The sequence below is a fragment of the Micromys minutus genome (assembly GCF_963924665.1).
Source record: "Micromys minutus genome assembly, chromosome: 13".
Classification (NCBI taxonomy): Eukaryota; Metazoa; Chordata; class Mammalia; order Rodentia; family Muridae; genus Micromys; species Micromys minutus.
Genome location: NC_137982.1, coordinates 26,616,908 through 26,642,162, shown reverse-complemented (window position 1 = coordinate 26,642,162; position 25,255 = coordinate 26,616,908). Strand labels below are relative to the sequence as shown.

At 40.4% G+C, this 25,255-nt stretch overlaps 1 protein-coding gene across 1 annotated transcript in view; it reads right to left on the bottom strand.

Moving 5' to 3' along the window:
• The window catches only part of RIF1 (replication timing regulatory factor 1), a gene marked incomplete at its 3' end in the record, with an annotated part of 45,028 nt that extends 34,331 nt beyond the window's left edge, over window positions 1–10,697 (bottom strand). The window contains exons 1-9 of the mRNA XM_080927208.1: window positions 10,607–10,697; window positions 10,313–10,426; window positions 9,402–9,480; window positions 7,558–7,654; window positions 6,679–6,806; window positions 6,497–6,591; window positions 5,257–5,446; window positions 2,367–2,459; window positions 1,090–1,228 (exon numbers count right to left, since the gene is read on the bottom strand). Of these exons, the coding sequence (XP_080783334.1) occupies window positions 1,090–1,228; window positions 2,367–2,459; window positions 5,257–5,446; window positions 6,497–6,591; window positions 6,679–6,806; window positions 7,558–7,654; window positions 9,402–9,480; window positions 10,313–10,416 (925 nt within the window). The 5' untranslated portion in view covers window positions 10,417–10,426; window positions 10,607–10,697. The remainder of the gene's footprint in view (window positions 1–1,089; window positions 1,229–2,366; window positions 2,460–5,256; window positions 5,447–6,496; window positions 6,592–6,678; window positions 6,807–7,557; window positions 7,655–9,401; window positions 9,481–10,312; window positions 10,427–10,606) is intronic.
• Window positions 10,698–25,255: the final 14,558 nt, after the last annotated feature.

Below are 25,255 nucleotides of genomic sequence, written 5' to 3'. Positions count from 1 at the left end.
ATCAGCAAAGATAATGTTTAATGGTGTTTCTCCTGTTGGTATTTTTATAACCACTTTATCAATTCGATTATCACTTCTATAAGAGATCTAGATATTATGCAACAAAGATACTAACAAAATACCAACCAATCAGACCTAGGATTAAACTATCTATAAACTACCTCCTAGCTGGTTTCATGTGTGTGTAAATCCTGAAGCTCACTATGTAGATCAGGCTGGCATTAAACTTACAGAGATCCACCTGATCCCTGAGAATTGGGATTAGAGCCGTACACCACCTCTAATCAATAATATTAAACTTAGCCTATGAAATTTTTATATTGATGTTTTCAGCTACTTTCATATACACATGTCAAATACTCCACCTGAGCATAACGATAAGGTGAAGACAAGTCTAAAGAATTCCAGTTTGGAGTACATTTCTAGAGCTATGGGGAGGAAACAAAGTTATTAATATCTTTTACTCCATGGCTATCATTTCTTGTCAACTTATGTTTGTTTTGCTCCTGATAAGTCAGGTTTTCTAAAGTAGTCATAAAATCAGACCTACTATAGTGACTTAAAAAAGAGACATACTTTAATTCAGGGTAGAAAGCCAAATAGATTTTCATTTTGTTCAACTTCTGAAATAACTTAGGATAAGTGATATTAGCAATTTTCAATGTCTCTTAAATCTATTTACATATTTCTTCCTATTCCCTTAAAGTTAATAAGAACAACATTTCAATATAAAGCCCAAAAATTTAGAACAGTAAATGATTCCATTCTAAATTAAAATTTTTGATTAGTTTGGGCTACCTAGTTAGTGAAACACCAGCCTCAGCTACATTCTTACAACCTTCCTCAAAAGAGCAAAACATGACCAGCAAGGTTTCAGGTTTACTGTTTAAGTCTGATGATGTTAAGTTTGATTTCCAGAACCCAAGCAATAATGGCAAAAGAAATGAATTCCAAAAAGTATCCAATATCCTTCTTACCATGGCCCATATGCCCTTTCCTTCATCAAACACACACCACACCCAGCATATAGACACAATTAAGTTTATATAGATAAATGCTGAAAGAAAGAACTTAAGACTATTTACATACCTGGGTTTAAAGCAAAATTATCTATTAAGCTTTTCCAAGCAATAAAAGCTATTTTTTTAATCATGGGTGTTCCACTACGGAAGCCCAGTTCTTCCAGCTGTAACAAAGAATTAATGAAGCTCCCACTTCTATGCAAGGTCTAAAAAAAAAGAAAAGGTATCAAAAATTATTTATTCACTTACTATATGTTCTTGGAAGTTCAAAATCTAACCAGTAAACAGCCATATTACCTATAAACAAAAACCTATAGCTGAGTAATAAAGAAATATTAAGCAAGTTAAACAATTATTACTCTAGCATAGCCAGGATTACATAGTAAAGCTATGTCTAAAACCAACAAACTAGGCAAAAGGGCCAGTGATATGGTTGAGCAGTACAAAGCTTTTGCTTAGCCATACAGAAGGCCTTACTGTGTATCCCTTTAATAAACCAGAATCAGGAGGCAGAGGCAAAGACAGGCAGATCTTTTGAGTTCAAAGCCAGCCTGGTCTTGTCTATAGATCAGGGCTGTTACAAAGAAACTCTATATAAAAAAACAAAACAAAAACAAAAAAGCCTGAAAACCCGAGTTTAATCTTAAGCAGTAATTGAAAGAAAGAAAAAAAAAAAAAAAAAACTCCGCAAAGTTGCCTTTGTGCACACATCTACATACCTATGTGCAAGTGCATAGCAAAATAAAACTTTTAAAACACACACACACATTATTTTAAGGGTGGAAATGGAGGCAAGCACTTGTGATGCCAGTGCTAGAAAGGCAACTGCTACCTACCTACACAGGAATGTGAGACCCTGCCTCAAAGGTAAAGCTGGGCAGATGCCTTTAATCCCAGCAGAGGCAGGTAAATCTGGCAACCTGGGTTCAATTGCAGGGAATCCCACAGTGGGGGAGTACACAACCCCACCCCCACACCAAGCAGTCCTGATGAACATCATATCTCACATAGTCATACAAATAAATTTAAGAAATATAAGAAATGGCAGATGGCTACTAATGAGCAACACCTAAGGTTGACTTTTGGCCTCCACATACCATGTATATATGAGCATGCATGCATGCATACACATAAACTGGGCATAATGATTCAATCTACAACCCCAGAATTTGGTAGGGTGATTCAGGACAGGGCTGTGCGTTAGCTATGTGCTGAGTGGTGAGTTCCACAGAAGCCTGTGTAGGACAAACTAGAAAGTAAACATTCTGGCACATTCAAATTATGAAAATTCTAATTCACTATTCTTTCCAAGATAATTCAAGAATTTCAAGTTAATTCACTTACCTTTCCAAGAAGTTTGACAAACAAAGGCCATAATTTTAACACGTAAGTCTCATTTTTACTCATAAATAGCTTTTGGAGCTCTGAGATTAATTTCTGTAAACAAAAGTAAAAATATTTATCAAATACGTTAAAAGGCAAAATATCCACTATCCAAGTCTAAGAACTTTTCATGCATTAATTTTTTGAGCCAAATAACCTTTTCCACAATGACAGTATACATCCTCCAAAGAAAGGAAAAACTCCAGTATATATAGCAATCTCAAGAGGTTTAAAGTAAACAGAAAGCACTGGTTCCACTAGTAAGCTTAATGCTCAACTGACCATCCAGATGTCCACGAATTCAGGTCACATTTTTCTCACCAGCATACTTCTCCCTAAAACCTTCAGGCACATCATTAACTAGAATTCAAGTGATACTGTAATAATCTTCTCATACTAATAATTTAAAAGCTCAAGAGCCTTTGAGATGGCTCAGAGGGTAAAAGCCCTCACTCTAATAACAAAAGATACCCAGAATTTTCATTAACCGACTCCCAATTTGCCCCTTACAACTAGGCATAGTGATGTGTGCCTTGAATCCCATCACTCAGGAGGCAAAGGCAGGCTGAACTGATTTAAGTATGGTCTACACAGTGAGTTCCATATTATGATTATCTCCAAAATTAAAAGTTGTCCTGACCCCTATGCACGAAACCATGTATATCATCCTGGCATTCATCACACACACAATAATTTTAGATAATGTATACATTGGCCTATGTGGTAGACAAAGCACATTAGTATAAAAACTGACCTATTTCAAAAAATAGTCGGGGAGTCTTTGAAGGGCATGAAGGGCATTATCTTGCCCTGGAGAATTCTTTGCCTCCAGTAAACTGATTTTTAGTCTCTAAATATTCTTTTAGATGAGATCAGCTATGGATGACCTGTTACTTATTAAGAAAAAGACAAGCTAGCCTTCAACCTACAGAGATTCACATATCTATGCTTCCCAAGTTCTGAGATTACATGTTGTGTTATTTATGAGATGAGGAGATGAAAGATATACTCTACCACACATTCTATCATGATGGTGGTCATGACATAAAATGCATGGGACCAAAGTGACCTAAATCCCAAAGTAATCAGTTTTTAACTGCTGAGTCTATGTTTATTCTCTGAAGGATCACATCACAACAACAAGAAACTAACATGTAGCTTACTGTATAAATCACATTACCAATAAAAACTTCATGGCCAGCAAAGTGCTTGGTGTGAAAGTATAAAAACTTAAATTTGATTCCCAGAACCCATGTCTTTAAAAAAAATCTGACAGTTGTGCATATTTGAAATCCCAAAGCTGGAAACGTAGTAAAAAAGGAACCTTGGGGTGGATCTGTGAGTTCCACTAACTAGGACAGCCAGCAGTACAGAAAAACCCTGGGTCTCACTAGCTATCAAGTTCCAAGCCAATGAAGCTGTCTCCAACCCCCCCCCCCCAGCCCGCCCCTTTGCTTTAAAGGTAGTGCCTGAGGAGTACAAGATTGTACTTTGGAACTCAGTACATAAAACCAGGCTTGGTGGCATATGCCTTTAACCCCAGACTGAGGAGGCAGAAAAGTCTGAGTTCAAGAGCAACCTAATCTACACAACAAACTCTAGGCCATGGAGCAGTGCACAGTGAAATCTTTCTATATAATGTATTTCTATTCCCTTCTACAGAAGAAATGCTGCCTACAATACTCCCTGAATGCTAGCTGGGATATATATAGATATATATATAGATAGATAGATAAATATAGATATATATATTAGCATAAATATAAACAGGCCCTTTGCAATTGTGACTTTCTCACCTAAAATGAGATGGTATTGCTACTGTACGCACAGCCAGTTCTTACACTGGTTTTGAATCACTGATAAAAAAAAAAAAAAAAACTCATTTTGACATTTCCTTCATTTTATTTATATATATATATATATATATATATATATATATATATATGCACCTCATATATAAACCTCCTAAGGTTACACAGTAGCCAATAATGCTCTTAGAACAATTCACTCAAAAAACAACAAAAAAATTCCCAAAACCTGATATCCAATAAATATTGCCATGAATACAATACAAGGTGGTGAGACCTCAGCAGTAGCTAGGAAACTTCATTACATGAGTTTATAATCCTTAAGTGTGTATCTGCTGAGATAATGAATCCAACATAATTCTTCCTTTTTCAGAATATAATCCTTTATTCAGTCATTAGAAGGGATAAAAATATCTAAACTTTAGAAAAATTGTTTCAATTCATTATATGAGTAATTTAACTAACAACTCTTTTCTGCATTTGTTTCTTTTCTTTTGATGCCTAAGATTTTACCCAAGGCTTTGTGCATGCTAAACTAGCACTTTACCACTGAGCTACATTCAGCCCAAATCTTTGTTCTGATTCAAAACAAAACTCCTCAGAGATGGTGTAAACTGATGAATTTATGCTGGATTTTAAGCTTGAGATAGAAATGTCTAAATGCAGAATTCAGCAAACTCTTTGAGGTGATTCCGCTAGGTTCCTCCCAGTCCTAGCAACTGGCTGCCACCTCCAGATGTGGGAGCACATAAAAAAAGGACTGCCTAGTGCTCGTTCCCTCCCTCCTTCCCCTCCCCCCCTTTGTTCCCAGTGTTCCTGGATGGCACTTCTCCACCTTTCTGCCCTTTTTGCCCTCCTAGCATTGCCTATCTGCCTCTACCCCTCCTCCAGGTCCTTATTATTCTCCTCCCTTCCCCCAACTAAACCTCCCTTATACCAGGTAGTCACACAGCATTTCTCAGGACACCCTAACATGGGCCAGTCAGGAACACCCCACCAGCCACATTATATTTCATACAACATACAAAAGAGAAAATACTTACAGTGGTCATAAGGTGCTCTGTAATCAAGGCTATTTCTTGTTGTTTTTGAAGCAGCAATGGCATCCCCATTTCTAGAGCAGTGGCTCCCCGCAAATGTACTTTTTGTGCTGAGTGAACAACTAATGGTATGACCAACTTGGCCCACCTCACAGACTCTTCTCCCATTTGAATTGGGGCTTGTTCAATCAGTCTACAATAGAGAAACCAATGACTAAATTAAACTTAAAAGATAAGGTTAAGCTAAATTAGCAAGACGTTAAGGGCAGGCGAGGCTTGTCTATAGATCCAACTGTTCAAGAGACTAAGATCACAAGGTTCCAAGACCTACATTTAGCCAAGTCCAGCCTTAGTCAATTTGATGAGATTCAGTCTCCAATTTTTTTAAAAAAAGAAAAAAGCATATGGTTTGGGGCACAGCTTAGTGGTAGAGTGTAGAGTATTTATTGCATACTATACTCAAATCTCTCATACTACAAAAGAAATTACCAGGAAAATGACCATCACACAAATAGGTATAGTATAACATGACCCAATTATTTAAGAATGTATACATGCATATGTACAGAGAAACAAGTCAGTCATAGCATCAGAACACAGTTAAACAGTGGAACAATTGCAAGAAACCTTTGAAAACTGAAACTAAGCAAAATTGTGCTGTCACCATGTCTATGAGTTAAGTACAAAGATGCTACTGACTAGGCTCACTTAAGAGTACCTTTTGACTGCCTTAACCCACAATTTTTAGAACCAACTTACATATAGTTTTCCATCTTGTTACCTTTCTCTTGCTTTACTTGGGTCTAAAGGATAATTACTTCTGGGTTTTTAAACATTGTTTAAAAACTTTTTATGTGTGCACATGTGTTTAGGTCAGAAAACTTGCAGGAATAGGGTCTCTCCTTTCACATAGATTTTAGGAACTCAACTCAGGACGTCAGACTTAAGTATCAAACACCCGTCCTGTTGCTTAACATCTATCTCATTGTTAAATATACAAACTTCAAGAGTACTAAAGCTTGATTATTCTAATTTACACAAGAATCAGGGCTGGAGAGGTGGCTCTCACTGGTTAAGAGCACTGACTGTTCTTCCAGAGGTGCTGAGTTCAAATCCCAGCAACCACATAGTGGCTCACAACCATCTGTAATGGGATCTGATACTCTCTTCCCATTTGTCTGAAGACAGCTACAGTGTACTTATATATATGAAATATATCATTAAAAAAAAATCAACTGCATACCTTATAATAACGTTTAATGCTTCAAAATCAACAACAGCAGAATGTGTTTCTCCTTTATTTAGTATTACTTCCAATGAATCAATGATACTGGATACCTAGAGGACAAAAGCAAACACAAATCAGATTAGCCACAATTATAGTCTTTTGGGAATATAATTCAGATGTTCCAAAACTAGACTCACCATTTTGCTAACAAGTGCAGTAGGAAACGTCTGTTTGGATATTACCCACAGTGCCCTGGTACACACATTTTTGTCTGAACTCTTAATGATACCATTCAAAGTTAAAAGCAGTTCTTGAGCATTTGCCTCTGAAAAAACAAGCATTTTGACTTCAGTTACATAGTATAGTTAAAATCTTTAAAATCTTAACTACAAAAAAAAAAAAATAAAAGTAACAAAGCAGATAGGGATGTTCAGAAAGTGCAGATGATCACAGAACCTTCTTGACAAAATAAAAAAATCCTGACTAAAGGGGAAATATACAGTAACAGACTGCAAACCTTTTTTTAAATCTTACACAACACAATTAACTATTGTCATCTTAGGATGCTAAGGAATCTTACACAAAAGAAAAAAACTGCAACTCTACTAAGAGAAGAAAGAAGCAACTTTATGGTATCCTTATTACCTATCCCTCAGCTCCTATAATAGTGATCTTGTAGGTCTGACAACTGTAAATTACTAACTACAAAACAATAGCACTTACTACTAAACACATGGAAAATGTCAGGTTCTATACTCTTCTACCACTTCCAAACTAACGCATATTACTTAAAAGAACTCTTCATGGCAACAAGTTCCTTAGTGGGTATGAACTGCCACATCAATCATAAATCAGATAGATATTAACTTCCGAGCCAGTAAAGGCCCTTGCCATCAAGTCTAGTTAACTGCACTCCCCAGAACCTACACAGTAGATATGGCTCCTGCACTTCAAGGTGCACATGCTCCAAATTAATGTCTTCAGAAGAGGGGTACAGTTTACCCACAGATAACAGTACTTTAACTGTATTAACTATAAAGTCAACAGATATTAATAGTATTAATCAATTTACCTACCTGATAATCCTGAGGTAATTCTGGGATTATATAAACAAAATCCCAAGGCCTGTAGAGCAGCACTGCTCAGTTCCGAGTTCTTGCTAGAAATGTGAGCCTACGAAACAAAAATCACATTGGCAACAGAGAAACAGTTTCTAGAGTTAAAGCCAGTTGCAACCCAAATTCATTGCATTTTAATCCAATCAATCAGCCAACCTTTTGGGAATAAGTGGAAAAAAAAATAGGGAGGCTTGGCAAAGGAGGAGGAAACTAGAAAAGGATCCACTGAAAGGGACTGATAGTTCAGTAGTTACTCTTGCAGAATATCTACATTTGGTTCCCAGTGCACACATGGCAGCTTACAACCTAACTCCAATTTCTACAGTTCTGACACCCTCTTCTGGTTTCTGTGGTCACTGCATACATGTGGTACACAGATAGACATGCAGGTAAATAAATACCCATACACATAAAAAAATAAAGCCAAAAAAAAAAGATCAACTGAAAGAACATTTTTAAGAAAAGACGAATGACATCTCCCATGCAAAAACAAAGAAAAGACCAACAGATAAAAAATGCTAAAATTAATAGACAGGAAACAAACAGAGGCAACATGGTTCTTCTACAAGGAATAACTGAAGTCTCAAAGGCAAAACTGACATCCTAGCTTTAGAATGAAGTGATGGATTCTTCCTCTAAGACTAGGAAAGGGAAGCAGCTGCAATGTAAGTATGCTATATATTTAGGCACTTTTTCTCGGCCTTAAAAATGCTCAAGAAATGTGGGACTGGGGTGTACTTTGGTACAGTGCTTGTTTAGCATGCATGAAGCCCTGGGTTCAATCCCCAGCACTGCATAAATGCAAAGTGGTGGCACATGCCTGTAATCCCAGCACTTGGGAGGCAGGAGGATCAGAAGTTCAAGGTCATCCTCAGCTATTTAGGAAGTCCAAGGCAAGCCTGGACTAGAGACCCTGTCAAAAAAAATAGTAATAATTTCAATAAGGTTGGGATATTCAATTTGATCTTTTTATTCTGAAAACAAGAATATTAAAAAGTGTTGATAGCAGATTATGATGTCACTAAGTGGTCAGATGAGGCTAAGAATATTATCACTCTGATATTACCATTAAACAAGGAAAACAAGCTAACTAATTTTTAAAGTGTTAACAATTTTTCAAACAAGCAAAATTACCGAAAGAAAATTAATAGCATGTACTGTGGGGCATGTCAGTGCCAGCCTATCTTGGAAGGCAGAGACAGGATTGTCACCTAGTTAAGTTCCCAGGGCTTTACTGGGAAAATTCCTCTGCCCCCAACAAAAAAGAAAAAAAAAAGTATATAAATACTGTCTATGTAAAGAGTAAAACCAAAGACAGTTGCCATTTTAGGAAAGCTTACTCAGAATTAATACTTCCAAAACACAAACAGATTTTATCTGTGATGACTGTGTATATATATATATATATATATGAGACAAGCTTTGAACTGACAACCCTGGACGCATTAGGCAAATGAACCAATTTCCTAACCTGCAAAGTGGGGCTTTAAAGAGCAGACTTGGGTCTGTGGATGTAGCTTAGTGGCACAAAACAGAACTGAACTGAAAGAACACATGCAGGGTAACTGAGATCACCTGATGAACTGTATGTGATCATAAATGAGATAACAGTCCCATCAATATAACTGATACTTTGTATCCAGTGCATTAACAATGCACAGTAAAAAAAACCTTGTATTAAAAAGGCAGTCAGAGTTGCTCCTGGAATCCCAGATTTGGAAGGCTAAGGAAAGATTTCAAAGGGCTCAGTCTAGAGATTTCAGAATGAGGCAGTACTCAGTCATTAAGAAAGATACACAGACCTTTAAAACTGTGTACAACCGAGGAAGGTTTTTCTCGATTTCTGCAATAACTTCTTTTCCTTCTTCTCCAGTCATACGGCTTTAAAGGAAGCAGAACATAAGCATGAACAAAAAATAGGGTTGGAGAGATGATCCAGTATTCAATTCCCAGCACCCCTACCAAGTGGCTAACAACCTGTAGCTCCAATTCCAGCGCCATCCAACACTTCTAGCGTCTACAGGCAGAGGTACCCAGACTCATGACTGTTTTTAAAGTTTATTTTCAAGCCCTTGAACATTAACCTCCCTTAAAATTGGTTCAAGGGTATATAGAAAAAAAATGTAATCTACACCAGAATAAGCGGCCTCGACAACTAATTTTTTTAAATCTTTAGATGAGAAAAGAAAATGGGAATCCCTTTCCCTAGTCACCATTTTCTAATTTTACGGTCACCTGACAACATTTAGAGAAAAAAAAATCTAAAGCCTTTCAAATAAAGTAAAAACGGGGTTCCTGGCTCTATTTAAAAAGCCAATTCTGGGGCCGGTTTGCCGGCTCTCGCACCTGGAATCTCTACCACTACAAGGCTAAAGGCAGAACCACAAGTTCGAGGCCAGGGGGAAGCACTGGAGTGAGCCTGAGTCAAAGACCTCCAGTAACTCCGGACCGCAAACTTTTACACGGCGTCGGAGCTTTGCAGTGCAAAGCCCTGCTCTTCCAACTACTTTCGGCTCAAACTTTTCTCAGCAGGCTGGACAAAAAAAAAAAAAAAAAAAAAGCGCTCCTCCCCGAAGAAGCCCTCGGACGCCGCCGCTGCACCCCGCAACGTCACTCCGCTGGCACGGCCCGGTGCGCCCCAGGCTGCCCGCGTCCGCTGGCTCCCCCAAAGCTGCCCCGGCTCCCGTCCGGGCTCGCCCCCGGCCCGCCTCACCTGGTCAGAGTTAAGTAGGCGTCCGTCTGCTCTCCGGGAGAAACCGAGGGGTCTTCCCAAGTCTCCAGAAGCGGCTCCAGGGGGCTGCGACCTGAGGCCGTCATGTCGGCCACCCTGAAGTGAGGCCGGAAGACACCAGTGACCGGTGGCACAACCCGCGCGGCGCCCTCACCTGCACGCCGGGCCGCGCGCTCGCAGGCCGACCTCCCGCCCTCCCGGCTCCCGCCGCCGCTTCCCGGGCAGCACGGCCGCGAGGGGGCAGAGGCGGCGCCGGCCGAGACTCCCGCTCCTCACCCCACGCGGTAAGTCCGCTCCGCCGCTCTCCGCCCCGGGCCGCCGTCCGCTCCCGGCTCGCGCTTATTTACTCACGCGTGCAGCCCGCTCCTCCACGACCAAGATGGCGGCGGGGGGCGGGCCCAGCGGCGCGCGGGAGCCGGGCAGGCCTGGCGGGAGAGGCTCGAGCCAATCCAACGGGCGGTGGCGCGCCGGGCTGCTCGATGGCCTGCTGCCCGCCCCCGCCCCCGCCCCCGCCCCCGCCCCCGGATCACCTCGGGGGGCGTGTATCGCCTCCAGCGGCGGCTAGAAATTGGTGATGTAAATTAGTGCCCAACTCCACCTGACTCGAACCACTCACTATCAGATCAAGTTTGCAAACTCCCAAATCCAGTACTTCCAAAATGAGCCAACAAAACCATTTGATTGAGAGTTAATGGCAGGCTCCTGGGCTTGTTTTGTTGTTATTGTTGGGTTTTTGTTTTCTAGAACGCCACTTGCTTTCTGTCTCTAAACCCCGGACCAATGGTAAGTCAGAGGCGCATCTTAGGCAACGCATTCAGGCGTTGATCTCTGACTTTAGCATATTTACTTCAACTCAGTTTCTTACGAGAGATGAGGTCTATTTTGCAGCACATTTCTCATCCTGAAAAGTAGTTAAAAGAGGCCAAAGGCGTGCATAACAAAGGCCTGGAAATAGGCAGTATTGATGGGCAGATTTCAAAATTCCGCCCTTCAGCCTTGAGGCAATAGCCTTGAATCGGCTGGCTTCCTTCGGACCCCAGGTGTTTAGGGTGAGTGCTAACAGTAAAAAAAAAAAAAAAAAAAAAAAACCCTTAAAGAAGGTGGTTCTCATTAAAATCATCTCTTGTGCCTCTCAGCACGCTCCACAGCTCGCAGAATTGTTTCAACTTTAAGCACAGAAGATCAAGGAAGCTGGAAGCAGTGGTCCTCGCCTTCACTCCCAACATTTCAGTTGGCCAAGGCAGACAGATAAGAGTCCCAGGACAACCAGAGCTACATGACACCAAGTCTTTAATAAAAGAAAATCTGCTAAAATAACAACAAAGAATAAAAGGGCCACCCAAAGCCAGGCTCTGTTAGACTTTGCCTGAAGCCCTAGGTTCCAATCTCAAGTCGGCCACTTGCTCCGAACAACCCACCAGAACCTCTAACTTTTCCCTGTGAAATTAAGGGTCAGTTATATACGGTAGTACATACCTGTTTCACAGCACTCAGAAGCCAGAGACTGGAGGCTAAGACTTACCCGGTCGCAAAGGTTAAAAACAAATATTGACAAGCCTTCAGTTTTATTTAGTGGGACTTGAAATCCCTGCCACCACCCACATTCCTTCCATTGAGATTTAAATTCTACTGCCCTCCCCCCAACATCCCCCCAGAGCTCTAACTCAAAGAGATCCGCCTGCCTCTGACTCCCCGGAGCTAGGACTAAAGGTGTGCACTACCACACCCAGCTCTTAATCTAAAGTGACTTAATTTTCTGCTGTTTGGTCTTAGGCACTTGCCACGGAAAGTGTTCCGTTTATGAAAATAGATCCACATGCAATCTTGTTAGGTCAGTGAGTTCTCTGCCCTTTGGTGTTTTCTATCTCAAAGAGTGAAAGATTAGAGTCAAAGCAAACCCCCTTCCTTACACAGACTACCTCCAAAATTTCTAGGAAATTTAATCAACACAAATCTGTAATCTTACAAGGCTGAGGCAGTAGGATTGCTGTGAGTTCCAGGTCAACCTGGGCTACTTAATGAGTACCAGGCCAGTCAGACCTACATAGCCAGACTTTCTTTTTCTTTCCTCAGCAAAACAAACCAGGTGTGGTGGTACTTGCATTTAATCCCAACACTTAGAAGGCAGAGCAAGAGGATCTCTTGACTCTGAGTTCAAGGCCAACCGGATATACATAGAAAGTTCCCAGATACTCAGAGCTACATGGGAAGATTCTGTTTAAAAAATAAAATAAATAGGCTTGGTGGTGCACACCTTTAATCCCAGCACTTTGGAGGCAGAAACAAGCAAATCTAAATGAGTTCAAAGTCAGCATAGTCTACTAAGCAAGTACATAGTCCAGAACAGCCAAGACTACCCAAAGAACCCCTGTCTTGAAAAACCAATAAAACTTTTAAAAATTATATATACATATAAAATTAAGTGTGTGTGTGTGTGTGTTTACATATATCAGGAAGAGTCAAAGTCAGGCATAGTGGAGCTCCAAGCCTAGAATCTGCGAACTTGGGAGACAGAGGCAGAAGGATCATTCATCCTCAGCTACATAGTCAGTTGGAGGCCAACCTGGCCTACAAGAAACCTCCACCTCTCCCCTGCCCCCAAGGTTCACCCTTCCACATTTACATCATACACATCCTACCTTCCCCCCACACCCCAAGCCTATTTTACCCCTTCTTGTTTCTTCGACTCTACACACATTCACTCCTACATAAACACTCGAACATATTAAAAGCTAACAGGAATGAAGGTCTATACGCCTTTAATCTCCGTACTAAGAATGCTGAGGCAGATAGGCTGATGTAACTTTGAAGCCAGCCTTGTTTACATAGTAAATTTCAGATGCCGGGACCTACCTAATGAGATCCTGTGTCAGGGGGGAAAAAAAAGACTGCTAGAAACACAAGCTGCTATTTCTTTAGGCTTCATCCAAAAACACTAGAAACAAAAGCAAAATTAGACAAGGGGAAAGTGTTAAATTTCAAACCTGGGACAAGAGGCCGAGGTGTCTTAATTAATTTAACAGATTAAGTAGAACTTGACCTCCAGGTTCTCCCAGCATCCCTCAGTCCCTGCCTATTCCAGAGTATGGCTGGCATACGACACTCTCTACCCTGAACTTTCCATACCAGGGGCTAAACTGCCCTTCCCTATGTAATCCAGATGTTTTAGCTACCTATCCTCTCTGCACCTTTGTCCTCCTGCTGCTGTGTTTAGTCCCCTTCTCTCCCCAAGCCTCCCATCTCCTCACATGGTTCAGGATTATGACCACTCTGGACTCTTTCTGGCGTGTCTGCCTCTGGCTGTGCCTCCCTTATACCTATAACGAATTCTCTCCTCCAGCGTACCTAGGAACGCGCATGTCGTTTCCTTTCCCTTTATTGTATTTTTTTTTCATTCAGAATAAAATAAAATAAAAGGTAGCCAGCTGGAGAGTATGAGGCATGCCTGCAATCCCCGCATGTGGGGCAGGGGGTGCTAAGTGTGTTTGGAGAGACAAAGAGCCCCTGTCAGTCAAAGGAGAAGGAAATGACTTCTGCACAGCAAAGGATACAAAAGAGTAAAGAGACAACCTCCAGAACAGAAGAAAATGTTTGAGACATTTGATACAGGACGGACAGCCAAAATACATAAGGAACTCCTAACACTCAACAGTCCCAAACACAATAGCTAGAAGAAAAACCCCTTTCTCCAAAAAAGGTATACAAACAATGGGCATATTTTAAAAGGTGAGGGTGGTGGCACCCGCCTTTAATCCCAATCCTTGAGAGGCAGAAGCAGTGGAACTGCTTTAAATTCAAGGCCAGCTTGGTCTACATACTGAGTTCTAGGACAGCTAGGGCTACATAGAGAGATTATCTAAAAAAAGAAAGGAAGAAAGCAGATAGATAGATAGATAGATAGAAACCAAAAAACATTAAATAAATAATGTTCAAAACTATTCATCACAATCATATCCCAGTACCCTTTGAGTTTTCACTTTCCAGGTGTTCAAAATACCAAAGCAAAATAGGTCCTCTGGAGAGAAATTCTGCCTTTCCCTGTATCTTAGTTACTCATAACAACTTAGAGAAGAAAGCATTTAACTGGAGGCTTCCTTACAGTTTCGGGGTTGGGAAAATGGGGACAGGCAAGCAGGCATGGCCCTGGAGCAATAGCTGAAAGTATTTGATCAGAAAGTTGCAGGCAGAGAGGCAAGACTGGTCCTGATGTGGTATCAAAACCCACCTCTAATTAGACATCTCCTCCAACATGGTCACACCTCCTAATTAATTCCAGACAACTCACTAACTAGGGACCAAGAAGTCAAACATATGATCCTATGGGGACCATTCTCATCAAACCACCAGACCTGTCTAGTAGGAACTGTGTGCAATCAAATGTACTAACAACACAGGGGCAAATTTTTGTATATAATGTCTGTGAAGGGCATCAAGGGTTGGCCAAACAGACTTCCAGCTGCTGATATGGGTAACTAACAAGGCAATAGTTACAGTTAACAAAGACAAACCGGAGCTGAGGAAAAAAGGTCCACCAGGTGGAAGTAATTCACCCATAAAAGAAAAGATGGCTGTGTCTTTATTTACAAGAATTGCAGGGATCACAGTAAACAATAAAGACTAAATGAAGAGTTCTACCATCTCAGATCCAGTTGCAAAGGCGGGCGCAGACTTGTGCACAGAATTGCATCCAATGTAGGCAGGCATCATTGCATGATTCTCCAGTGTATTTGTTAAATATAATTTTAAAATATTTTCCAATAGCCAGGCATGGTGGCACGCACCTTTAATCCCAGCACTTGAGAGACAGAGCCAGGCAGATCTCGGCGAGTTTGAGACTAGCCTGGTCTACAGAGCAAGTTCCAGGATAGCCAGGAAAATTATACAGAGAAACCCTGTCTCAAAAAACCAACTAACCAACCAAAATCTATGCAAAAGGGGGGGGGGGGTGCTTATCTTGAGGAAAAATGAAAAGTAAACCACCAAAACCACACACACTTATCAGAATGGCTATGTTAGATAAAGAGGGTTGGTTAAGAGTGTTTACTGCTCTTGTAGAGCACTCTTGCCTATAACTGCAGCTCTAGGCAGGGATTCTAAACCCTCTTCGGTCCTCTGTAGGCACCTACACACACATGGGCATACATACTCGTATCAAGACATTCATAAACATAAATAAAAGTAAATCTTTAAAGGGGAGATATCAATAGCTACAATGACTGTGGAGAATAGTATAGAAATTCCTGAAAATGTTTTAAATGGAACCACACGTTATCCAGGAATCACAGTCCTGGGTATATGTCCAGAGGAAGTGAAATCAGTATGGAGAAGAGAGATCTGCACACCTCTCTTCACTGCAGCACTATTTGCAACAGCCAAGCAATGAAAACAGCGTAAGTATCTGTCGAGTGATGAAGGAATAAAGAAAATGGGGTGGCCCATTCTCTTGTAGAGAACTCCACAACCATATTCAATGATACCTTCCTGAGCTTCTCTACTTTCATCTTAAATCTCATGCTAAGACTATATTAAAATATTTAAAAGGTTTTTCTTTTTATTATATGAATGTGTGTGTGTGTGTGTGTGTGTGTGTGTGTGTGTGTATGTGTGTGTGTTTGGAGAGGCAGTTGTGAGCCACCATGTGGGTGCTGGGAATTACACCTAGTCACCTGGAAAAGAAACTAGTACTCTTAGCCAAAACATCATTCCTCCAGTCCCTTGTGTTATTGGTTCTCAGTGGTGATAGGCTTCAATCAGACTCCTGAACAAAGCTTTGTTTTTTCTTTAAGTGTCCGAAAATTTTTCCTGTGCTTCTATCCTGCTCACCTGAATCCATTCTAAAGAAGGTGTATAGGCATGATGATGCAGGCCAGAGAAAGACTTCCTACCAGCTTAGGGACACCTACAGTGATCCCTGAACTCTAGGCACCTCTAACTAGCTGCCATGCCTCTTTGACACTGGAGATAACAGGACATCTGTCTGTCTCACTTAAAATATACTTAATAAAACCTTATCTTGGCCTCATTAAAATAAAAGACAATATGGTGCCCATAAACAATTGGATAATAACCAGCCAAAAAAATGAATGACACTTTAGTTTTGGCAATCGAATTGATGGCCCCAGAGATGATAGTATGACATAAATTAAACCAAGTTCAGAAAAACAAGTAGCTCATTGATACTCATATGTCAAATCTAAATGGAACCCAGAAGCAAAGAGAGAAAGGTAGTTGTCAGAGACTGAGAGGTAGTGTGAAAAAGAAGATGATGATCAAAGTCCCAATTACAGTCTCATTAATGAGGAGCAGGGGGTTGTGGTGTTGTTGTTGTTTGCTTTTCTTTCTACTTTTGAGCTCTGTTGTACATTAAAAATTGAAAGAGAGATGGGGTTTAGAGGTATACTCTAAGGTAGTGTACTTGCTTACCAGTCTTGGTTCACTAGATGTCATTCCTAGCATTAGAGGGGATAAAAGGCTTTAGGGGAACAATGATGGGGACATAAGCAAATCATATATTTCAAATACGCTAGGAATGCTTAATTTCATTTTCTCTCTTTTTGAGATAGGGTCTTGATATCTAGCCCAAGCTTACCTCTAACTGTAAATTCTCTTTCCTCAGCTTCTTGGGTACTAGGATTCTCATGAACTCATGAACTCATGCAGAAATCCTAGGAAGACATGATGTGTTGTGTGACAAAATTTTTCCAAGAGAGATACAATGCACATGACTAGTCACCCCAGATAAGGAGCCTACTGCAAACTAAAGTATAGATACCACCAAAGTTCCACTTGGTAAACCAGGAGCCTACTGCAAACCAAAGTATAGATACCACCAAAGTTCCACTTGGTAAACCAGGAGCCTACTGCAAACCAAAGTATAGATACCACCAAAGTTCCACTTGGTAAACCAGGAGCCTACTGCAAACCAAAGTATAGATGCCACCAAAATTCCACTTGGTAAACCAGTGATCTTTAAAAAAAAAAAAAAAAAAACTGGGATTACTTAGAGAAATGTGTATAGGATAAGATGGCCAAGCCCACTTCTGGATTTTGAAAACCCATCAGTTACTAAGCTCAAAATCATACCAGTTCCTGAGTTGCCCCAAGATCAGTCCACAAACTCTCACCAACCCCAGGCCACCCTGGAATGCTCCATCTCCACAAGAAACCCTACATGAAACCTGCCTTCTGCTCAGTCTTTTGCTGCTACTAGCCAAGACAGAGGCAGCTAACTTTTATTTGCTTCCCAATACATCTCTTGTGAGGTTTGTGGTGCAGTGTGACTGTGGTATTCCTTGACTCCTGACTGTCAAGATAACTCTTCCCTCCAGAGCTGCATCACTTGTATTAGGGAAACCTTTATCCCTCAAAGCTGTACCACATTTACAACAGATGAGGGGTTTCTTACAAGAGTAGACATGACTCAAAGATAACGGTATCACTAAAACCCAGCCGGCATGGGTGACAGCTCACAAATCCTGTCCTGAGAGAGCTGGTCTCCCAGGAGTACTGACACACCTAAGATCACAGGCTCACAGGATCACAGGACGGACAGGCTCCAGTCAGAGACAGCAAGGCCAACTAAAATCAGAGATAAACAGATGTCAAGAGGCAAGCTCAAGAACCTAGCAACAGAAATCAAAGCTACTTGGCATCATCAGAACCCAGTTCTCCCACTACAGCAAGTCTTGGATACCCCAACATACAGAACAACCAGAAAAGCAAAATTCTGATTTAAAATCACATCTCATGAGGATGATTGAGGACTTTATGGAGGATATAAATAATTTGCTTAAAGAAATACAGGAGAACACAGATAAACAGGTAGAAGCCCTTAAAGAGGAAACACAAATATCCTTTAAAGAATTACAAGAAAACAAAACCAAACAGGTGAAGGAATTGAACAAAACAATTATTCAGGTCCTAAAAATGGAAATAGAAACAATAAAGAACACACAAAGGGAGACAACCCTGGAGATACAAAACCTAGGAAAAAGATCAGGAGTCTTGACACAAGCATCACCAACAGAATACAAAAGATGGAAGAGAGAATCTCAGAGGCAGAAGATACCATAGAAAACATTGACACAACAGTCAGAGAAAATGCATAAACCAAAAAGCTCCTAACCCAAAACATCCAGGCACTCCAGGACACAATGAGAAGATCAAAGCTAAGAATATAGGTATAAAAGAGAGCAAAGATTCCCAACTTAAAGGGCCAGTAAATATCTTCAATAAAATTAGAGAAAAAAAAAAGTCCCTAACCTAAAGAAAGACATATCCATGAACATACAAGAAGCCTACAGAATTCCAAATAAACTGGATCAGAAAACAAATTCCTCTCTTGTCCCATAATAATCAAAACTCCAGATTCACAAAATGAAGGATATTAAGAGCAGCAAGGGGAAAAGGTGAAGTAGCATATAAAAGCAGACCTATCAGAATTACACCAGACTTCTCAACAGAGACTCTAAAAGCCAGAAGATCCTAGGCAGATGTCATACAGACCCTAAGAGAACACAAACGTCAGCCCAGGCTACTATACCAGCAAAACTCTCAAATAACATAAATGGAGAAACCAAGATATTCCATAACAAAGCAAATTTTATAAAATATCTTTCCACAAATCCAGCCCTACAAAGGATAATAGATGGAAAACTTCAACACCTGGAAGGAAACTACACCCTAGAAAAAGCAAAAAAAGTTATCTTGCAACAAACCTAAAAGAAGACAGTCACACAAACATAATTCTACCTCTAACAACAAAAATTAATGGAAGCAACAAGCACTATTCTTTAATATCTGTTAACATCAATGAACTCAATTCCCCAATAAAAAGACATAGACTAAAAGACTGGATACATAAACAGGACCCAGCATTTTCCTGCATACAGGAAATGAACTTCAGTGACAAAGACAGATGCTACCTCAGAGTAAAAGGCTAGAAAAAAAAATTTTCAAGTAAATGGACCCAAGAAACAAGCTGAAGTAACCATTCTAAAAAAAGCAACTTTCAACCAAAAGTTATCAAAAAAGATAAGGAAGGACACTTAATTCCGATGAAAAGAAAAATCTATCAAGAGAAACTCTTAATTCTGAACAGCTATGCTCCAAATGCAAAGGCTTCCACATTCATAAAAGAAACTTTAGTAAAGCTCAAAGCATATATTACACCTCATACAATAATAGTTGGAGACTTTAACACCCCCCTTTCATCAATGGACAGATCATGGAAAAAGAAACTAAACAGAGAGACTGAAACTAACAAGTTATTCACAAAATGAATTTAATAGATATCTATAGAACATTTCATCCTTAAAAAAAAAAAAGAATATACATTCTTCTCAGCACCTCATGATACCTTCTCCAAAATTAACCATATAATCAAAAACAAAACAGGCTTCAACAGATACAACAAAATTGAAATAATCCCATACATCCTATCAGATCACCACAGACTGGTCTTCAATAGCAACAAAAACAACAGAAAGCCCACATACACTCAATAATAACTTGGTCAAGGAAGAAATTAAAGACTTTCTAGAATTTCATGAAAATGAAGGGACAACATACCAAATCTTATGAGACACAATGAAAGGAATGCTAAGAGAAAAACTCATAGCTCTGAGTGCTTCCAAAAAGAAACTGGAGAGAGCATACACTAGCAGCTTGACAGCATACCTGAAAGCTCTAGAACAAAAAAAAAAAAAAAAAAAAAAAAAAAAGCAAATACACCCAAGAGGAATAGACAGCAAGAAATAATCAAACTCAGGGTTGAAATCAACCAAGTATAAACAAAGGAACTGCACAAAGAATCAACATAATTAGGAGATTAGGAGCTGGTTCTTTAAGAAAATCAACAAGATAGATAAACCCTTAGCCAGACTAACCAGAGAGCACAGAGACAGTATCCAAATTAACAAAATCAGAAACGAAAAGGGAGACATAACAACAGAAACTGAGGAAATCCAAAAGATCATCAAATCCTACTATAAAAGCTTATACACAACTAAACTGGAAAATCTGTATAAAACAGATAATTTTCTAAACAGATAGTAGGTACCAAAGTGGATATTGGCCCAAAAGCTCAGAATACTCAAGATACAATTCACAGAGCACATGAAGCTCAAGAAAAAGGAAGACTGAAGCATGGATGCTTTAGTCCTTAGAAGGGGAACAAAATACTCAAGGAAGGAAATAGGGAGACAAGGATTGGAACAGAAATTGAAGGAAAGTCCATTCAGAGACTGCCCCACCTGGGGATTTATCTCATATATAAATCCCAGACCCAGACACTATTGCTGATGCCAAGAAACGTTGCCGACAGGAACCTGATATAGCTGTCTCCTGAGAAGCTCTGCCCAGAGCCTGACAATATAAGAGTCATATGCTCTGAGAACAGGGTCCCCAATGGACAAGTTAAAGAAAGGACCTGAAGGGGTTTGCAACCCATAAGAAAAACAACAATATCAACCAGACCCACAGAGCTGCCATGGACTAAGTCACCAATCAAACAATGCACATGAAGGGACCCATCACTCCAGCTGAATATGTAGCAGAAGATGGCCTTGTCGGACACCAGTGAAAGAAGAGGCCCTTGGTCCTGTGAAGACTTGATGCCCAGTGTAGGGAAATGCCAAGGTGGGAAGGCAGAGGTAGGTGGGTGGGTGAGTGAGGGAGCACCCTCATAGAAGCAGGGGGAGAAAGGATGGGATAGGGGGTTTACTGAGGAGAAACTGGGAAAGCATTCGAAATGTAAACAAATAAAATATCCAATAAAAAAATATAAATGCAAAAAAACAAGGAATATTGGATGTGGCTAATGCAATGATGTCATTGAAATTCATAGGTGTGAATTACTATAAAAAAAGTGAAGATTAGAAGAGAAATTAATGAAAAAGAAAATATTCAAGAAAAGTCTAAAGTTGCCATAAAATGCCTTCAAGCATAGGTACAATTCTTCGAGCCACTTAGGTGTCCTCCTCTCTGCTTCTGCCTTCCCACTCTTTAGACCAGTGGTCTCAGCATGTGTGTTGCGACCCATTCGTGGGTTGCCTGTCAGACGCCCTGTCTATCAAAGGTTTGCGTTACACTTTATAACAGTAGCAAACTTACAGTTGTGAGCTAGCAATGAAATAATTTTATGTTTGGAGGTCAGCACAACATGAGAAAATATGTTAAAGGGCTGTGGCATTCAAACGATTGAGAACCACTTCTCAGTGAGACTGTTTTACCCGGCAGCAGTGAAAATGTAAGCCCCTCGAGGTATAGTGTCCAGGTCCTACCCCTAGATTACTTTAACAGCCATAATGGTGTTTTACAGGCTCTCCAGACAAAGGCATCCAAGTTCCATTCTACAAACTAAAAAAGAAGAGAGAAGAAAAGAAAAGAAAAACCCCAAATCAGGCTAGACCACAGAGAATTCCACCAATCCATGAGCTTGTCTCAAGATCAGGCCATAAAATTCCACTAAGTCCAGACCACCATGGAAAGCCTCCCTTTCCCCTCCCAAGAAACCCTATAGAAAGCCTGTCTCCTGTTCAGTTTCTTTGCAGTTTCTTTACCTAATAGAGGCAGCCACCATCTGGTTGTGGTGGTGCGCTTAAGAGATTTGTTGTATGGTATGACTTTGTAGTATTCCTTGGCTTCCCAACTGCCAGGATAATTTTCCCCTCAGAGGTGCATCACCTCCATAGGGAAAATCTTTTCCCTGGGAACTGTAACAGTTACAAATGTTACAAATCCTACTAGAGTGATAGTCTTCAGGAAATTGTGGACAAATGGCAAACTTTTGGTCTTCAAATAAGTTAACACATATACGGCTTTTAGTAACATGTAAGAATATTTCCTTAAACTGGGAAACCGTGGGCAGGCTCAGTGACAATATCAGAAGGCTTAAAATTCGCCACCCAACCAATTCCTAACAATTCCTCTGTGACTTCAAGCTCTACCAGTATAGAGTGTATGCAAGTGCATTAAAGAACTCAAGCTTACCAATGTATAGCTGAGCAGGACATTAGATATACAGAATGTCAACAATGCAGGTATTATAATTACTTCCGCCCTTTCTACTCATTGCACTGTGTTTTTACCAAGAGTGCTCACCGAGGGAGAGGAATCCTTTATTGAGGAACTCGGAAGGAAATTGTGAGCAAATAGTCCGCATGCTCACAGCCCCAGCATGGGTTTTCCTGTATGATGGTGCATTCCTGTACTTTCAGCACTTGGAAGGCTGAGCAGAAATATCAAGAGTTGAAGGTTAGCCTTCGCTACAAAGTAAGCTTGAGGCCAACCTGGGCTACTTGAGACACCACCTCAACAAAACAAAACACAAAACAACCTATTTGGAGGTTAAGGACACTAGATAACATTTAACTAAAATAATCACATCATTTTTATCTAGAACTCAAACACAGAATGATATGAATATAATCTCCAAATCCTGTCTCTTTATGTAAACTTTCACTGGAAAGTTATACAGGAATTTGAAGGACTAAATTCTCCTGTGATGTAAATGAATTTCGAATAGCTTCATGCCTCAGATGACCATGATGGGAAGGCAACGGAGCAAGTAGCTGGCCTGCTATTCTCCCTGAGGCATTGAGAGCCAGTCTTGCATTCTTTCCTTATATATGATTGAGATGGGTATCATTCATCCCAGGTTAGACTTACATTAAAGGTGTGCAGCACCATGACTAGTTTATGCTGGGGTTTGAACCAGGGCCTCTTGTATCCTAGGTAAACACTTTACCAACTAAACTGCTGCTGATTTTAACCTCACATTCCTCATTGTGTTGTGAATACATTACATGCCTTCTTGGATTTCTTCTTCCCATAAATTTCTTTAGTTGTGTTAATGAATGCCTCTTCTCCCTTGGGAACAGTCTTGGCAGAAGGTAATAAGCTCATGGCTTGTTCAAAAGCTTCACCTACTTATTACTTCCCTACCAGATTCTCAACCAACTTCTTTGTCCAGTTCTGAGGTTAAAGTTGTTAGGGACAAATGGCTAATTGAGGTGTCCATTAACATATCAAAGTGGACCTGGCTGCCAGGTTCTCCCTGCATTCTTCAGTTCCAACCTGCTACAGGGCACCTGGCTGGTATACCCTGCCTCCTACCCTAAAATTCTCCGAGGCTGGGCTGCCTTTTCCCAGCTGCCCTTCCCTATATAATCCAACCATTTTTTGTTAGTTGGTGCTGTTGTCTACCCTTTACCCTCCTGGCCTCTTGTGTAGCTCTTCTGCTCCCTCTCTTCTCACATGGCTCAGAATCAGGTTCACTGTGGACTCTCGCAGAGTCTCTCTCTGGCTATGCTTTTATCTACAATAAAACCCCTCCTCCACCATACCTAAGAGCAGTCATTTTCTTTCCATTTCCATCTATCTATCTATCTATCTATCTATCTATCTATCTATCTATCTATCTATCTATCTATAAATCTATCTATCTATCTATTATCTGTCTATCTATCATCTATCTATCTATCATCTATCATCTATCTATCTATCATCTATCTATCTATCTATCTATCTATCTATGTATCTATCTATCTATCTATCTATCTATCTATCTATCTATCTATCTATCTGTGTTCATTTGATGCCCAAACCTGGGATAAGTCATGTCCTTAATCCATTTTGTTTCTTTGCTTTTCATTCATTATCTGGAATTTATTTGTTGTCCATTCACTGCTATCATTTGTACAAAACCTCTACACTAATAGTGAGATCACACGCTGGCTGCAATTCATGTAGCAATAATCATGATTGACAACGTCTGTGTTGCTGCTGCTGCTGCCCTTGGATAGGCATGATATGACCTGTAGCACCCATGGCTCCTCTGCCTGCTACTCTCATGATTACAATTACAGGCAGTTCACTGTCATGCGAACCTGCTCCTGACTTGCTCCTTCCCTAGCATTCCCTTGCAATCTAGGATGTCACGGTTGAGCTTCCTGTAGTAACAAGACAGAGAGGAGCAAAGGTCCAACCAGTTAGGAGGGTAGCATCCTTTCATAAATCCGTTTTAAAAGAAAGATAAAGGAAAGATGTTGCTATCTTGTACAAATGCTGCTGAAAAACAGCAAAAGCAATTCCAAAATGTACGTACTAATCAAAAACACATGACTCTTGGAAGCAAGTATATAAAACTACAACAGCTAGATATCCATCCCTGACAGCTGGCATGTAGCTGTTCCATTCTCAGCGCCACAGAAAACAGGGTATGGTGGTGGTCACTTGTAATCTGTACTCAACATACACAGTCTGTACTCTGTACTGTACCAACCCTGTCCTAACTACAAGAGTCCATATCCAGGAACTGTCTGATACCTATCTTTAGTTGGTAGTTTTTATTTGTGTCTAACAGGGACAGAGCCCATAGCTGGGGAGCATGGAACCTCTGTTTCAGGTCCTTGCACTTGGATTTGAAGGTGAGATGTCTCTGAATTCTCATTCTTTTATCATGTTCTCTACTTTCTCCACTGAAATCAACTTTCTCCTAATTACTGAGGATTGGTTAGGAGGTTCTGTGACTCTCCAGAGACAGGAATGCTTGGTCCTTTAACAAGTTTGTTACCAGACTAGAGAGTTCCAATGTTGGCCGTTGGTCTCTCTTGAGCACAGAGATTCGTTCCTTCTCTTTTAGTCTTTCTGGATGACCTCTGAGCCATCTCCTCTTTCTCCTCCAACTCTATCTCCTGCTCTGTAGGATTGCATGATCAAGATGTGTTCTGCTTCAAAAAGAAGGGGTTCTCAAGAATTTCTTCGGGGCTGGAGAGACGACTCAGTAATTAAGAGAACTTGTTGCTCTTGCAGAGGATTTGGGTCCACTACCCTCAGTGTTCATGTAGTGGCTCACAACCCTTCAGAACTGCAGTTCCAGGGTGAGGCGTGTATGTGGTGTGCAGGTACAAATGCAGGCAAAAC